Source organism: Anguilla anguilla, chromosome 13 (assembly GCF_013347855.1).
Source record: "Anguilla anguilla isolate fAngAng1 chromosome 13, fAngAng1.pri, whole genome shotgun sequence".
NCBI lineage: Eukaryota > Metazoa > Chordata > Actinopteri > Anguilliformes > Anguillidae > Anguilla > Anguilla anguilla.
The window spans coordinates 38,680,735-38,698,862 of record NC_049213.1 but is presented as its reverse complement, the minus strand read 5'-3'; the positions used below and the strand labels follow the sequence as shown (position 1 = coordinate 38,698,862).

The following is an 18,128-nucleotide window of genomic DNA, read 5'->3' as shown; positions in this document are numbered from 1 at the left end:
AATGTACTTGGTTGAGTATACTGTCAGTACTTTTGTTGTATGTTATTCATACGTCAAGTAAACTGAATTCAAAACTGAATACTTCTGCGAACTAAAATAAAATTATATTATCTGGAATTCAGTTCTAAATATGTATACCTTCAGAATGTATTTTAAACTGTGATCTAAGGTAGTTCTGGAAAGTAAAGTGAAGGTGCCCATTCAGTACTCTACCTGGGATTTAGTGGGTTTATGGTAGATTGTATAAACCTCTTTTTTAAGAGTATGGTATGGGCTGCCATATACTTAAGCCCTACCTCACAACATTATTTCTCTGATGACTCAAAATAGATGAACGGAAATTCAGACAGTGTACAAATGCATCGCGATCAAAGACGTCTAGCCCACAGTTCTGTGGAGCTTCCTCAAAGCCACACTGGCTCTGAGCAGCAGCTGATGTACAGACGCACTTCTTCCGCAGCTACAGAAGAATAAGCAACTTCTTCCCCCACCATGGACAGTTTTGCGCGTGCGGTGTATGTAGTGCTGGAGCTGCTGATTGCCGTGATGTGTTGCCTGGGCAACCTGCTGGCCATCTGGGCAGTGCAGGCCAGTGGCTCCCTGCGGAAGCCCACCTTCTGCTTCATGGCATCACTGGCGGTGGCGGACTTCCTGGTGGGCGCCGTGGCGATCCCCGTGGCCGTTCTGGTGGACGGCCGGGTCAGGACCTCCTTCGACAGCTGCCTGTTCTTCAGCTGCGTGACCCTCCTGCTGGTGCAGGCCTCCATCCTCATGCTGCTGGTCATCGCGGTGGATCGCCACCTGCGCGTGCAGATGCCCCTCAGGTGGGTGCCAGCCCCTCCTCAGCTGCACACCCCATTCCTTGTCCCTTGTGTGGTGTGAGGTCACTGATGATTAGATTGTGATTAGAATTTTCTTAACAGAACATTCTGATGCTGATGTCACAATCACTACTGGTAATTGAAATCAATGGTGATCTAGAACACTGAATTAGAATCTTGAAGAAAAAACAAAACATTCCAAAAAACCTACTCTTCCAAAAGATTAACGAGCACCCAGGTCTGTTCTCTAACATTTGATTAAAGAGAGTGGTATGAAATATGTACTATGCCTATTTAACTGGAATGTCATTTTAAGTTTGCTCAGTATTTGACAGTGAATACCTGGGAGACAGTGTTTATTTTGACTGACTAAGGTTCCCCACATTCCCTGGAACGTATCGCTTGGATGAATACCTGCTCCTTTAAATATTGAAAAATGAAGGATTGTGGCTATGTTTGACAACTGAGATGTGTGTTTAAAAAGTCAAATTTAGGACAGATTTTGTCCTTTGTTTTACACAGTGGAATTTAGCCGATGCTCTTACCCAAATCCGCTTACATAATTTACACTCTCTTTTATAGTCTTTTATACTCTCACTCCATTTATACGGCTGTATATTCATTTAAGCAATGTGGGCAGGGCCGGCCCTGGGATTTCGGTGGCCCTAAGCTAAAATGTTTGAGTGGGGGGGTGGGGGTGGGGTGAGCTTGCTGTTGGATTCCGTCGAGCTTGGAGGGGGGGGGGGGGGGGGGGGGGGGGTGGCGGTTCGCTTGGTAAAATCCTTCTTACATTACATTGTTATGAAATGTTCGGTTGCCATTCCTTTTAAAATTTCTACTGCTAGTTCCGCGATAGTGGATGAATGACGTAATTGTGAAAATAACGTTATTTACCTTAGATAAAAATTGGATCGTGTGGCCCACCCCCCAGCAGTTGTGGCCCTAAACAACCGCATAGACCGTTTATGCCACGGGCTGGGCCTGAATATGGGTTAAGTGAAGAGTGAAATCGGGAAATCGAAACCCACAACCATGGAGTCATCGTCAGTCCAGCACTCTAACCACCACACCACAACACGTCAGCATCCGTCATGACTAGTTTGTGTTTGTTTCTAAAGCTCGGACTATGTCCTCTATACCTGGAATAGCCTGCAAAAGGAACTTAAACATCGTACCTAGCAATTCTTACCATGGTATCAGAGTCTATTTGATAACTGTCACTGATTTAAATCATTAATTCGATTGTATTTCTCCTTTGCACTTTTGTTCCATAGCATTTTTAGCATGTCTAGATCTGAGTTTTACTGTATTAATTTATTGTGTCTGAAAAGACACTACATAGCCAAATGTATGTGGCCACCTAACATCCAACATCTCATCCAAAATTATGGGCTTTAATATGGAGTTGTTCCACCCCTTGCTGCGATAACAACCTCCACTCCTCTGGGAAGGCTTTATACTAGATGTTGGAGCATTGCTGCAGGGATTTGCTTCCATTTAGCCAGAAGACCATTGGTTTGGTTGGGCACTGATTGGGCGATTAGGCGTGGCTTTCAGTTGGCTTTCCAAATGATCCCAATTGTGTTGGATGGGGTTGAGGTAGGGCTCTGTGCAGGCCAGTCAAGTTCTTCCACACTGCTCTTGACAAAACCATTTCCATATGGACCTCGCTCTGTGCCCTGGGGTTTGTCATACTGAAACAGGAAAGGGCCTTCACCAAACTGCTACCACATAGTTGAAAACACTGAATCATCTAGAATGTAATTGCATTTGCCTCTACCTTGGCCCAGCCCAAACCATGAAAAGCAGCCCCTGACCAAAGGGTGTCCAGATACTTTTGATCATATAGTGTATATATGTGCTGCTGCCCTTCTTGGCCAGTTCTGTCTTGGAAAGGAGATCTTAATCTCAATTGGATTAACCTTTCAATTTTAAGTGTAATGATCTCCTTGATGAAAATGGTTATTGGTACCGCTCAGTATGAGGGTAATCTTTTCCAAAGCTGTTTGTGCATATGAATATCGAGCATCCATGACAAGCAGGCCAGTCCAGTACAGAATGCCAACAGTGCCAAATTGCCTTAAAAATACGTCTCATGATGGCTATTATTTTTGATCTGTTCACATGGCAAAAATGGGCAGGTCAACGCTTTCCATACATCTCAATCATCTCAACGTGTTGTGTTTTAACACAACACAAAAAAAAGACATGTCAAAACGTACATTTTTGACCCATTAAAATTTGATGTATTGGTTCTATTCATCTGAAGATGTGCAGTCTTCTGCCCCTGTTGACATAGCAAGTTGTTACCTTGTCAACAGGTCAGGAACAACCGTGATGCAACGTAAGGTGTTTTTAAGGCTTTTTGGCACCGCTGACATTCCATAGGCCAGGAGCGAGAGAACGTGTGGACTCAGGTTCTGCTGTGTGTTTTGCAGATACAAGCGCAGCTTCACGCAGAGGCGCTGCTGGGCCGTGGTCGGAGCGTGCTGGCTGCTCGCCTTCGCGTTCAGTTTCACGCCCATGTTCGGCTGGTACAACCGCCAGACCCTGGCCAAGATGGTGGTGGAGAACTCCACCACCATCGTCTGCACGTTCCTGTCCGTCATGCCCATGACTTACATGGTCTACTTCCAGTTCTTCGGGTGCACGCTGCTCCCCCTGCTGGTGATGTGTGCCCTCTACGTCCATGTCTTCCGCTCCATCTCCAAGCGACTGCGGAGGAGCCAGGCCCGGGCCGCTGAATCCCACGCGTACTACGCCAAAGAGCGGAAGCTGGCCAAGTCCCTGCTGCTGGTCCTGGTCCTCTTCGCCATCGGCTGGTTGCCACTGAACGTCATGAACTGCGTGACGATCTTCGGCGGCGACGTCCCTCTGGTCGCCATCTACATCGGGATCCTCCTCACGCACGTCAACTCTGCCGTCAATCCGGTCGTGTACGCCTTCAAGGTGCCGAAGATCCGCAGTGCGTACCTGCGGGCCTGGAGGAAGTGTGCCCTCTGCTGGCAACAGGGGGTATCGCAGAGCACCGAGAGCAAGGACATCAGCACCAGAACCAAATCCATAGAAGACCTGACCAAGGAACGAGATTATTCTGAAAGTAGTCGACACACAGTCTAACTGTGTGCCGATATTACCATCAATAAGCCATTCTGCTTACTGTTAATCAGCACCATTTTAAAACATCAGGTAGGATTCAATCAACATTTGTCCTTAACTTTGACTAACAAAATCAAGAATTATCATCAATAATTTTTGGCTGGACCGCAACAGCGGGGCCAGCCCTACAAACGCGAATGTCTGTGACTGAGTGAGTGACTGAGTGAGTGATGAAGTTACACCATTGGTCGGCCGGTCCATCCATGTATTAGGTTTTGACCTGGTCTTGTTTTTCTTCACAAGAATACTTTGTCGAGTTCAGGAATCTCTGAAATCTCTTACTTGCCAAACTAAATTTGCAAAGAAAATTTCCAACATTTGCAATTCCTTGTGAGTCAAAGTTAAACTGTTGATTGAATCGTATATTTTTATTTTTTTTAAATTATATTTTATAATGTGTATGAGAAGCTTGCTTGAGCTGCATGTTTTTTTTTCTTTTTATAAATTATCGAATAAAATAAATCAATCAATCAATCCATGTAATTGGTTTAATTTGTGCTTGTAATGAAGTGCTGTTTTAACATACACTGAAGAGACAAGCATGGGGCTTCTATATCCTGTTTTGCCCACATGCCAAAGGTTATATTAAGATGAGCTAAATTTCCTGTGTCCGGTGTCTACCCGAGACTATATATTTTATCTTTCACAGATATAACTGAAATTCCTTCTAATTTAATTTTTATTATTATTAGGGGGCCAAGCACCAAAGGTGCGATGGCACCCTATTGTTATTGTTAGTTTTATTATTTTTATTATTATTATTATTATTATAATAGGTGTGGTTTTTGGACAACTTTGAACAAGCATATCTCCTGCCCCATATCTCTTGGCCCCCGTAATTGCTGCTTGCAGCTATTATTATTATTATTATTATTATTATTTTGAAAACCAAAATCATTTATTGATTAATAAAATGAATCCAGGAAACTTGCTGAGCAAATGTGTTTAGAATAATAGTTCTAACTTATGCTAAAATACTAGGTAAAAAATGTAACCTACTGTATTTGTTGTTATTGTCTGTGGAGAGCCATCTTGCCCCCCTGTGGATCTGAGCTTGTCAATGTGTCATTTATAAGTCACCAGTTATAGAAATGAAACATATCATATCCTTCTGAGACCAAAAAAAATAAATATAAAACTTCAGGTATTTTAATTTTTTTGACATAATATGTATGTATGTGTAAATGTCTTGGATAACAAAAAACATGTGTAAATATTTTCAAAAATATTACTTTTATTATTATTTGTATAGAATTTCCCTTGTAGTGTAGTTTTCAGCATAGTAGTATATATGGTTCTTAAGATTAAGACCAGAGACTCACGTCCCCTACAGGGGCCAAAATTAAATTGCCAGGCCTTAAGATCAAAATTTAAAATATTGCTGACATACTTGTTTTGTTTAAAGTTTTGTATGAAGTGTACTGCTGATTGTTGTTATTCGCAGATATTGCTGAATGTTAAGTCTTACCTTGACTAAGCAAATTGGTTCTCATCTATTGTATCCATAATTAAATCTACATAAATCAGGACGTTTGTACTGTAATTATATACGCACAGTGTTCCATTGCTCTGCCCTCAAGGTGTCAGGTATTTCATTCTAAACACAAACTGCCAGAGGAACAGAACTGGCCTCCACTAACAGCACATTACGCATATTAGACGCTTACGCAGAGTGACTTACACAGCTTTAGCATTTTTATAGAGTATTGATTTATACAGCTGGATATTTACTGAAGGAAGGTTAGGCCCTTTGGTACAATGGCAGCGTCCTACCTGGGAATCTCACCTGTGTCCTTTAGGTTGCAAGGCCCTAGCTGTTATACTACACTGCAAGAGGGGCAAGAGGAAACTGAGGCTGCGGTGGCAGTTTGAGTGGTGTGATTAGTGAAGTTATCTTGTTATCTTACCGTTGCTAAAACTGTGGCAGCTCATAAAGTTCACGAGTACATCCCTTTACTCCTCACCTCCTTTCCTCCCCTCCCCCACTACCACTACCACTCCTACCCAGAACTGTGTGGAGGAAAGGAGAAGAGGAGAGGAGATGGCTTTGAAGCCATCTTGCCAATACAGTTCTGTGCGCTTCGCTTGTCTCCTCCAATATCGGGACACTGGGGAGGGAGGGAGGTAGGGAGGGAGGACACAAAGATCTGTTTCCACGGCACGGTGGAGAGGAGAGGAGGTGGTAGTGGAGGAAAGGAGGCTACATTTTTCTAATGTTGGGACACACACCACAAGCTCACTTAACCTTCTCGCAGATTCGTTGATAGGTTACGGATGCTAAATGCACAAGCTCAATGTTCCATCGGCAGTGTGTCACAATGAGCGCTTCCTCTTACATTCTATTTCAGCGAGAGCTTTTCTCACCATTTCTCAGTGCCCATCTGGTTGACAGTTATTTTTAAAGCATGTGTTCACACTTCACCTACATTGTGTTTATAAAAGCATAGATAGAGACGAGCAATGCAGCTTTTCCTTTTTTATGAGAACTGCAGAAAGGTTTAGTGAATTAGAGAAGAGGTTATAACTCCTGCTGTATCGGACGACTTCACAGGAAGCTGAAGGTTCACATGGCAAAAATGGGCAGGTCAACGCTTTCCATACATCTCAATCATCTCAACGTGTTGTGTTTTAACACAACACAAAAAAAGACATGTCAAAACGTACATTTTTGACCCATTAAAATTTGATGTATTGGTTCTATTCATCTGAAGATGTACAGTCTTCTGCCCCTGTTGACATAGCAAGTTGTTACCTTGTCAACAGGTCAGGAACAACCGTGATGCAACGCAAGGTGTTTTTAAGGCTTTTTGGCACCGCTGACTTTCCATAGGCCAGGAGCGAGAGAACGTGTGGACTCAGGTTCTGCTGTGTGTTTTGCAGATACAAGCGCAGCTTCACGCAGAGGCGCTGCTGGGCCGTGGTCGGAGCGTGCTGGCTGCTCGCCATTGCGTTCAGTTTCACGCCCATGTTCGGCTGGTACAACCGCCAGACCCTGGCCAAGATGGTGGTGGAGAACTTCACCACCATCGTCTGCACGTTCGTGTCCGTCATCCCCATGACTTACCTGGTCTACTTCCAGTTCTTCGGGTGCACGCTGCTCCCCCTGCTGGTGATGTGTGCCCTCGACGCACGTCTTCCGCTCCATCTCCAAGCGGCTGCAGAGGAATCAGGCCCCAGGTGCCGAATCACACGCGTACTACGCCAAAGAGCGGAAGCTGGCCAAGTCCCTGCTGCTGGTCCTGGTCCTCTTCGCCGTCGGCTGGTTGCCGCTGAGCGTCATGAACTGCGTGACGATCTTCGGCGGCGACGTCCCTCTGGTCACCATCTACATCGGGATCCTCCTCACGCACGCCAACTCTGCCGTCAATCCGGTCGTGTACGCCTTCAAGGTGCCGAAGATCCGCAGTGCGTACCTGCGGGCCTGGAGGAAGTGCGCCCTCTGCTGGCAGCATGGGGTATCACAGCGCACCAAAAGCAAATCCATTGAAGATTAGACCAAGGAACAGGATTATTCTGATAGTAATCTACACACAGCCATACTGTGTGCTCATATTACCATCAATAAGCCATTCTGCTTACTGTTAATTATCAGCACCATTTTAAAACACTGGCTGGGATTTAATCAACATTTGTCCTTAACCTTGACTAACAAAATCAAGAGTTACCAAGAATTTATTTCTCTTCAAGCACACTGTCGAGTTTGGGAATCTCTGAAACTGAATTAACAAAATGAATTTGCAAAAAGAAAACTTCCAACATTAGCAATTCCTTGTGAGTCAAAGTTAAATTGTTGATTGAATCAATTTAATTGATGAGCAAATGTGTGTGTTTATTTTTTTGAGGAATATTAGTTCTAGCTTGTGCTAAAAGGCTAATTATACAATTCTACATGAGATGTGAGTGAAATTAAAATGCCTGTATCAGTTCAATTCCCCTTATAACATATTAGCATTATAGCACAATCTAACACATTGGTATCCCTTTCTAACATACTGCCGTGTTTCCTGTCATCAGATATTCCAGTTTTAGAGAAAACAAACCACTCCTGAAGAGTTAAAGAAGTTCTCAATGAAGTAACAGTTTAGTGTCTGAGTGTTTCTACAATAGCTATGTTAGAATAAAGTGTGTAAGGAAATTGTCAGATCTCGTTTTAATGTTTTTTTGTTAGCCTGGTGTATCTTGTCTTTTCCTTTCACGATCTTTGTTTTCCCTTGCAGCGTAGGCAGGCCTCGTTGCCAGCTGATTTCCTTCACCTGCCTCCTCAGCATTCCGCATGCTTCTGACCCTATTTACTCCAGCATATATTCACGGTTTCGCCCACCACTCTCCGCCAGATCGTTGTCTCAGTTCGCTTGAAGCTTCTAGTCGGCTCTTGTTTAAAGTTATTCGCGTTCCCGTCTCGCACTCTGGTTTTTCCCCCACTTACCTGCTTTTTCCTTCACCGTTTGTCGTTGCTAGTTTTTATGTTCTGGTGCCCCTGTCATTGTCTCCCCAGTGTCAGGCGGGGTGCGAAGATGGACCCAAGCGCAGAGTAAAAATACCGAAAGTCCAAAAATGGGGAAAACAAAAAGACTTTAATAAACTGAACAGGGAACGAAGGGAGCAGAACGCCTCACTTGGCGGCGATAACAAAGGCAAAGAAAGTCCTCAAAAAACATGGGAAAACAAAAATACAAAAAATTCCAAAAACGCAGGGAAACTAAGCAGGCAAGGGAACAGGCAGATAACAAAAGGAAACAACGAGACTCAAATAGAAAGACACAGACGAGACACAGGAGGGCACGATGAACAATCAAGCCACAGAGAGGGAAGGGAACACGAGAAAAAACGCAACTAAGATAATTGGAAACAATAAAACAATTAACTGAAAACAAAGAGGTGCCGCCATCTGGCGGCCAAACAGAGAACAACAGGGGGGGGGGGGGGAGACACTGAACCCTGACACCCAGTCATCGTGGTTGTCTGGTCTTCTATTTCGTGTTGTCTGCGTCCTGTCTGCGTCTTCGTCGTTTCCAGCCTGCCCTTCGCCGGCCTCCCAGTCCAGCCCTGATCCAGTCCAGTCCAGCTCCTGATTCCTGTCCAGTCCAGTCCTGATCCCGTCCGGTCTGGATCCAGTCCAGTCTGGTTCCAGTTCTGTGCGGGGCGTCAATGCCTTCTTCCTCAGTACCCATGTTAAGATTGCGTGGGGGGTTCGGACCCAAATGCAGAGGAAAAAACGCAAACTCCAAAATGGTAGAACAAAAAAAGACTTTACTTGAAAGGGGGAACAAAAGGGAACAGAAAGCCTCGCAGGGCGACCTTAAACAAACAAGGAAAACTTCAAACGCAGGAACAAGAAAATGCAAAAATCCAAAAACATCAGAACACTAGGGCATAGGCAAGAACACATGGCTTACAAACGAACAATCAGACATAACCACAAGGATCCAGCATCTGAGTCAAGGGAGGGGGAAACTTAAATAGAACACACTGACGAGACACAGGAGGGCACCATGAACAATCAGGCCACAGAGAGGGAAGGGAAAACGAGACAATTGAAAACAATGATTGGACAATTGGAAACAATCATACAATTAACACAGGGGGAGCAGGACACAAAACAGAAGTGCCGCCATCTGGCGGCCCAACAGGGAAAACGCAGACAGGAACACAGGAACATGACAACCCAGCTGGATCGCCAGTTATTTTAAAAAACATGTCTGATTTTTCCCAGAGAATCTGTGTCCGAATCCTGCATTTGGGTCCACCTCCATTACGTCACGAAACAGAAATATTGTATGTTGATATACAGCAGATAAGATGCAAAATGTACACATAAAAGAGGGGTTAAACCTCTGTACTGGAGGGCCGCAGTGTCTGCAGGTTTAACTCCAGTCCTGGAGGGCCGCAGTGTCTGCAGGTTTAACTCCAGTCCTGGAGGGCCGCAGTGCCTGCAGGGTTAACTCCAGTCCTGGAGGGCCACAGCGTGAAAACCCGATATAGAGCTTGTTTTGACTTGTTGGGTGATTCCACCAATTTACTGTAGACTGACCTATAAATAAATGTGGTGATTTAATTGATAATTTTCATTTTCATCAATAATTCTTCAATTAAATCACAGAAAGTATATTTTATATGTAGGTTTAGTGAGGGGTTCTAATACGCAATAGCGCTAGTGTTCAGTATTCAGAGTGCTGATCATTTTAACAAGAGCATTGACTGTTGTAACTGCTGGATTCAGAAAATAAACATATTTTTAATTAATCCTTGCTTGTCCGACAATATGTTTATGTTTTTAAAGTAAACACTTATATACTTATGTGTCCTAAATTGGAACATTTTAAGTATACTTAACATATTTTCTGAAGCTATATTTTAAGTATATCATTTATGAATTACTTCTTAACATAAAATCCTAAAAGCTTTAGGTGTGCTTGCAGTTCATTATTTTAAAACTGAAAGAAAACTTCCATTTTACTCTCAATGCACTTTTCAAAGCCAGCAAAAGTATTACATTGTCTACCTTTTCTGTCAAGTACATGCTAATTCAGCATACCAAAAGTTTTTTGTTATTTTGTTTACTTTCAGTTAATACAAGTATCGGTTGGAAAACACTAAGTGTAACATGTTATACGCTACTTAATTGTGTGTATTTGAGTGGGGGGAGGGAGTTGTGTTTGCACTGAACTTTTTTTGTCATTCACTGGTAATTCATTAAAGAGGGCACGGCACACTAGCAGACCTGTCAACCTTAGGAAAATATTTTGAGTACCACAATAGTCAGTGTAACACTTAGTTCACATGCTTTCGCACCACTTCGCTTTTCACACGCACACGCACACGCACACACAAGGCTTTCTTCATAATTCTAGTTTTGACTGTTAAAGTGATCAGGCAAAATGGTATAATTTACTCTGATTCTAAAATATCACTTGCACTGCACTGGGCTATATTATGATAATACTTTCAAGGCAAAAGTTTGAGTACATCTGCTTAAAACAAATATTTCATGATCAATATATCCTTATATGATATGTGTGCTTATACAAACTGCTAACCATAAGTGAATTGCATTCACGTATTCAATAAAAATGGAAATAATTTATTTTGTATATTGTAACATATGTTTTCATTTTCAAGTATTTACAGAAACTTATGTTGTAATGTAAAAACCATGTTGCGTAGTAAAACACTATAAATTATTAATAAAACCCAGTTTCTGTTCATGATTTCCATTTTTATTTAATAATTAAATAATTAAATTAGCTTATATAAGCACACATTATATAGGCCTAATGAAAAAAATAGTATTCAATTGAAAAATTATCTAGGAATGTATGTAGGAGGTTTAGCTAAATTATTAACTGAAGCACCTTGGTGGCTAATGTCAAAATCATAATTGCAAAGTGTGCAACATGCATGGTGCGGAAGTTTTGAGGGGCGGGGGCACGGCCATTGTTCCTGATATTTTGCGAGGAACTTCTGGGGGGCATGGACTCGCTTCTTTTTAGTAGGTCTGCTGCTCTCTCTCTCTTTCCTTGTTAGTATCCTCGTCATCTGACGTCAGGATTATTTTCTAACTGCACGGCTGGTCGGGTGACTGGCTGCAATAATAGGAATTATTTGCTACGTTAGCAGTCTATAGTCAAACACCTTTGCAATGGTCATTTTGCTCCAACAGAGCGTGCGCGATTCAAAGTTTGAACAGGGAGTCTCCGTAGCGTTTGAGTTACTGCAGCTAAATTACTCCATCAGTTATTCACACGTCTCGTAAGGAGGGTAAATCGCATGCGAGCTACTACTACGGCTAACTACACAAATTTATCTAACTAGGATATACCCCTTCAATTGCATCATCTCGTAAAGTTACCGAACTTGTTTTAACGTTTTATATGTTAACATTACGGTCACATTTTTGTGCTTGATTATTACTCCCCACTTCCCATTTTACCCCAGCAATGCAGCGTTACGCCTCGGTGGATAATAAAGTACCGCTGCGTATCAGTGGATGTTGAGTGGGTCGGGGAGGGGTTACAGAACCACAAGCACAAGGTCGTAGCATCTGGTTCATAATAAACGTATTGTTTTGTATTAACTGATTGTTTTCCGTTATCCCAATTGCGTGGATGGTACACAAAATGCGTGCAGGTTGGCAGGTCTGCACTAGTAACGCCTCTTCCGAATCCACGGCGACACCAGGTGCACGTGCCACTCAGGGAAAGGACGAGTGAAATTAATGAGAAACGGCGGTAAATCCAGGTCCGTGCGCAAGTGTGCGTGCGCTCCGTATACCGGCTGCTGAAACACACAATGCGCACGAGAGGGCGCTGCTTACAGAAATTAACAAGTAAATGCAAAATATCATTTTGCGTGGGACCGATCTATGTGGGTTAGCTGCCCAGATAAAGTCAATGTATGGGAAACATTGGTGTTACTGCACTTATTTTAGTATGTTGATGCTTTTACTTCCTCTAGCTTGTGTTATTTCCCTGTTTAAAGACTAGAAGAATTAAATGGTATACATAGGCCTACTTCTACAGTTTCTTCCCACAAATACTCAAATAAAAACATGTTTTTTATTTTTACTTGTAACTGAACTGACCAAACAAAACAAGTGAAAGTGCCTTTTCCAACTAGCAACTGATAATTAAGGTCTTACATATATTTTTAATTTGCCTGCGGTTCACTCTGTTGAGGCCTAACCTGTTGTCATTTCCTGTGGTTCTTAGCTTGTACCATGTATTTCATGTTGTTGACCTAATTACTAACAGCGTAATTCATCACAGACTGAAGTATAAACACTTTTCAAAAGATTTAACCAAGGATAACAAAACATTTTTGAACATTTTCATTGTGGCCATATTTAATACTTGAGAAAATGTACTTCGTTGAGTATACTGTCAGTACTTTTGTTGTATGTTATTCATACGTCAAGTAAACGGAATTCAAAACTGAATACTTCTATGAAGTTAAATTATATTATCTGGAATTCAGTTCTAAATATGTATACCTTCAGAATGTATTTTAAACTGTGATCTAAGGTTAGTTCTGGAAAGTAAAGTGAAGGTGCCCATTCAGTACTCTACCTGGGATTTAGTGGGTTTATGGCTGACTTTTATAAAACCCCCTTTTTTAAGGGTATGGTATGGGCTGCCATATACTTAAGCCCTACCTCACAACATTATTTCTCTGATGACTTATAATAGATGAACGGAAATTCAGACAGTGTACAAATACATCGCGATCAATGACGTCTAGCCCACAGTTCTGTGGAGCTTCCGCAAAGCCACACTGGCTCTGAGCAGCAGCTGATGTACAGGCTCACTTCTTCCGCAGCTACAGAAGAATAAGCAACTTCTTCCCCCACCATGGACAGTGTGGCGGGTGCAGTGTACATAGTGCTGGAGCTGCTGATCGCCGTGATGTGTTGCCTGGGCAACCTGCTGGCCATCTGGGCGGTGCGGGCCAGTGGCTCCCTGCGGAAGCCCACCTTCTGCTTCATGGTATCGCTGGCGGCAGCGGACTTCCTGGTGGGCGCCGTGGCGATCCCCGCGGCTGTGCTGGTGGACGGCCGGGTCAGCACCTCCTTCAACAGCTGCCTGTTCCTCAGCTGCGTGGAGATCCTGCTGGTGCAGGCCTCCATCCTCATGCTGCTGGTCATCGCGGTGGATCGCCACCTGCGCGTGCAGATGCCCCTCAGGTGGGTGCCAGCCCCTCCTCAGCTGCACACCCCATTCCTTGTCCCTTGTGTGGTGTGAGGTCACTGATGATTAGATTGTGATTAGAATTTTCTTAACGGAACATTCTGATGCTGATGTCACAATCACTACTGGTAATTGAAATCAATGGTGATCTAGAACACTGACTTAGAATTTTGAAGAAAAAACAAAACATTCCAAAAAACCTACTCTTCCAAAAGATTAACGAGCACCCAGGTCTGTTCTCTAACATTTGATTAAAGAGAGTGGTATGAAATATGTACTATGCCTATTTAACTGGAATGTCATTTTAAGTTTGCTCAGTATTTGACAGTGAATCCCTGGGAGACAGTGTTTATTTTGACTGACTAAGGTTCCCCACATTCCCTGGAACGTATCGCTTGGATGAATACCTGCTCCTTTAAATATTGAAAAATGAAGGATTGTGGCTATGTTTGACAACTGAGATGTGTGTTTAAAAAGTCAAATTTAGGACAGATTTTGTCCTTTGTTTTCCACTGTGGAATTTAGCCGATGCTCTTACCCAAATCCGCTTACATAATTTACACTCTCTGCATACAGTCCCTTTATACGGCTGTATATTTATTTAAGCAATGTGGGCAGGGCCGGCCCTGGGTTTTTGGTGGCCCTAAGCAAATGTGTTCGAGTGGGGGGTGGAGGGGGGGGGGGGTGGAATGCTGTTAGATTCCGTCGAGCAGGGCGGGGGGGGGGGGGGGGGGGGCGGCGGTTCGCTTGGTAAAATCCTTCTTACATTACATTGTTATGAAATGTTCGGTTGCCATTCCTTTTAAAATTTCTACCGCTAGTTCCGCGATAGTGGATGAATGACGTAATTGTGAAAATAACGTTATTTACCTTAGATAAAAATTGGATCGTGTGGCACGATCAGCAGTTGTGGCCCTAAACAACCGCATAGACCGTTTATGCCACGGGCTGGGCCTGAATATGGGTTAAGTGAAGAGTGAAATCGAAACCCACAACCATGGAGTCATCGTCAGTCCAGCACTCTAACCACCACACCACAACACGTCAGCATCCATCATGACTAGTTGTGTTTGTTCCTAAAGCTCGGACTATGCCCTCTATACCTGGAATAGCCTGCAAAAGGAACTTAAACTTTGTACCTAGCAATTCTTACCATGGTATCAGAGTCTATTTGATAACTGTCACTGATTTAAATCATTAATTCGATTGTATTTCTCCTTTGCACTTTTGTTCCATAGCATTTTTAGCATGACTGTTGTCTGGATCTGAGTTTACTATATTAAATTATTGTGTCTGAAAAGACACTACATGGCCAAATGTATGTAGCCACTTAACATCCAACATCTCATCCAAAATTATGGGCTTTAATATGGAGTTGTTCCACCCCTTGCTGCGCTAACAACCTCCACTCTTCTGGGAAGGCTTTATACTAGATGTTGGAGCATTGCTGCAGGGATTTGCTCCCATTTAGCCAGAAGACCATTGGTTTGGTTGGGCACTGATTGGGCGATTAGGCGTGGCTTCCAGTTGGCTTTCCAAATGATCCCAATTGTGTTGGGGTAGGGCTCTGTGCAGGCCAGTCAAGTTCTTCCACACTGCTCTTGACAAAACCATATGGACCTCGCTGTGTGCCTTGGGGCTTTGTCATACTGAAACAGGAAAGGGCCTTCACCAAACTGTTGCCACAATGTTGAAAACACTGAATCATCTAGAATGTAATTGCATTAAAATTTGCCTCTACTTTGGCCTAGCCCAAACCATAAAATACAGCTCCTGACCAAAGGGTGTCCAGATACTTTTGATCATATAGTGTATATATGTGCTGCTGCCCTTCTTGGCCAGTTCTGTCTTGGAAAGGAGATCTTAATCTCAATTGGATTAACCTTTCAATTTTAAGTGTAATGATCTCCTTGATGAAAATGGTTATTGGTACCGCTCAGTATGAGGGTAATCTTTTCCAAAGCTGTTTGTGCATATGAATATCGAGCAGCCATGACAAGCAGGCCAGTCCAGTACAGAATGCCAACAGTGCCAAATTGCCTTAAAAATACGTCTCATGATGGCTATTATTTTTGATCTGTTCACATGGCAAAAATGGGCAGGTTAACGCTTTCCATACATCTTAATCATCTCAACATGTTGTGTTTTAACACAACACAAAAAAAGACATGTCAAAAAGTACATTTTTGACCCATTAAAATTTGATGTATTGGTTCTATTCATCTGAAGATGTGCAGTCTTCTGCCCCTGTTGACTTAGCAAGTTGTTACCTTGTCAACAGGTAAGGAACAACCATGATGCAACGCAAGGTGTTTTTAAGGCTTTTTGGCACCGCTGACTTTCCGTAGGCCAGGAGCGAGAGAACGTGTGGAGTCAGGTTCCGCTGTGTTTTTGCAGATACAAGCGCAGCTTCACGCAGAGGCGCTGCTGGGCCGTGGTCGGAGCGTGCTGGCTGCTCGCCTTCGCGTTCAGTTTCACGCCCATGTTCGGCTGGTACAACCACCAGACCCTGGCCAAGATGGTGGTGGAGAACTCCACCACCATCGTCTGCACGTTCCTGTCCGTCATGCCCATGACTTACATGGTCTACTTCCAGTTCTTCGGGTGCACGCTGCTCCCCCTGCTGGTGATGTGTGCCCTCTACGTCCATGTCTTCCGCTCCATCTCCAAGCGACTGCGGAGGAGCCAGGCCCCGGGTGCTGAATCACACGCGTACTACGCCAAAGAGCGGAAGCTGGCCAAGTCCCTGCTGCTGGTCCTGGTCCTCTTCGCCATCGGCTGGTTGCCACTGAACGTCATGAACTGCGTGACGATCTTCGGCGGCGACGTCCCTCTGGTCGCCATCTACATCGGGATCCTCCTCACGCACGTCAACTCTGCCGTCAATCCGGTCGTGTACGCCTTCAAGGTGCCGAAGATCCGCAGTGCGTACCTGCGGGCCTGGAGGAAGTGTGCCCTCTGCGGGCAACAGGGGGTATCGCAGAGCACCGAGAGCAAGGACTTCAGCACCAGAACCAAATCCATAGAAGACCTGACCAAGGAACGAGATTATTCTGAAAGTAGTCGACACACAGTCTAACTGTGTGCCCATATTACCATCAATAAGCCATTCTGCTTACTGTTAATTATCAGCATAGTTCTGAAACGCTGGCTGGGATTCAATCAACATTTGTCCTTAACCTTGACTAACAAATTCAAGAGTTACCAAGAATTTATTTTTCTTCACAAGCACGCTTCTTCAGTTTGGGAATCTCTGAAACTAACTTGCCAAAATGAATTTGCAAAAAAAATATTTCAACATTAGCAATTCCTTGTGAGTCAAAGTTAAATTGTTGATTGAATCCGTGTAATTGATGAGCAAATGTCTATTTAAAAAAAAATTTTTTTTAGGAATATTAGTTCTAGCTTGTGCTAAAAGGCTAATTATATAATACTATATGAGATATGAGTGAAATTAAAAGGCCTTTATCAGTTCAATTCCCCTTCTAACATATTAGCATTATAGCACAATCTAACACATTAGTATGCCTTTCTGACATACTGCCTTGTTTCCAGTCATCAGATATTCCGGTCCTGGAGGGCCGCAGCATCTGCAGGTTTAACTCCAGTCCTGGAGGGCCCCAGCGTCTTTAGGTTTAACTCCAGTCCTGGAGGGCCGCAGCGTCTGCAGGTTTAACTCCAGTCCTGGAGGGCTGCAGCATCTGCAGGTTTAACTCCAGTCCTGTAGGTGACCCGCAGACACTGCGTATAGAATTCAAATATTTAATCTTAAAACCTGATATAGAGCTTGTTTTGGCTTGCTGGGTAATTCCACTAGTTTACTGTAGACTGACCTATCAATTACTTTGGCGATTTTATTGATAATTCTCATTTTCAACAATAATTCTTCAATTAAATAACATAAAGTATATTTTATATGTAGGTTAAGTGAGGGGTTCTAGCACGCAATAGCGCTAGTGTTCAGTATTCAGAGTGCTGAACATTTCAACAAGAGCATTGACAGTTGGAACTGCTGGATTCAGAAAATAAACATATTTTTAATTAATCCTCGCTTGTCCGACAATACGTTTATGTTTTTAATGTAAACACTTATAATACATACTTATGTGTCCTAAATTGGAACATTTTAAGTATACTTAAAATATTTTCTGAAGCTATATTTTAAGTATATCATTTATTAATTACTTCTTAACATAAAATCCTAAAAGCTTTAGGTGTGCTTGCAGTTCATTATTTTAAAACTGAAAGAAAACTTCCATTTTACTCTCAATGCACTTTTCAAAGCCAGCAAAAGTATTACATTGTCTACCTTTTCTGTCAAGTACATGCTAATTCAGCATACCAAAAGTTTTTTGTTATTTTGTTTACTTTCAGTTAATACAAGTATCGGTTGGAAAACACCAAGTATACCACTTATAAGCTACTTAATTGTGTGCAGGGGCATCGTAGAGGGGGGAAAAGTGGG

General features: G+C 43.0%; 2 protein-coding genes and 1 pseudogene across 2 annotated transcripts; all 3 read left to right on the top strand.

Annotated features, from left to right (window-relative positions):
* Positions 1-454: 454 nt before the first annotated feature.
* Positions 455-4,315, top strand: LOC118210963 (adenosine receptor A3-like). Its single transcript, XM_035387513.1, has 2 exons — positions 455-824; positions 3,260-4,315. Exons 1-2 carry the CDS (start codon positions 493-495, stop codon positions 3,939-3,941), a joined length of 1,014 nt encoding a protein of 337 aa, XP_035243404.1. The 5' UTR covers positions 455-492; the 3' UTR covers positions 3,942-4,315.
* A 1,423-nt stretch (positions 4,316-5,738) lies between these two features.
* On the top strand, positions 5,739-7,474 carry LOC118211442 (annotated as a pseudogene).
* Positions 7,475-13,239: 5,765 nt separating this feature from the next.
* LOC118210962 (adenosine receptor A3-like) lies at positions 13,240-16,777 on the top strand. The gene is made up of 2 exons (XM_035387512.1): positions 13,240-13,659; positions 16,061-16,777. The coding sequence occupies exons 1-2, from the start codon at positions 13,328-13,330 to the stop codon at positions 16,740-16,742; spliced, it is 1,014 nt and encodes a 337-aa protein (XP_035243403.1). The 5' UTR covers positions 13,240-13,327; the 3' UTR covers positions 16,743-16,777.
* Positions 16,778-18,128: the final 1,351 nt, after the last annotated feature.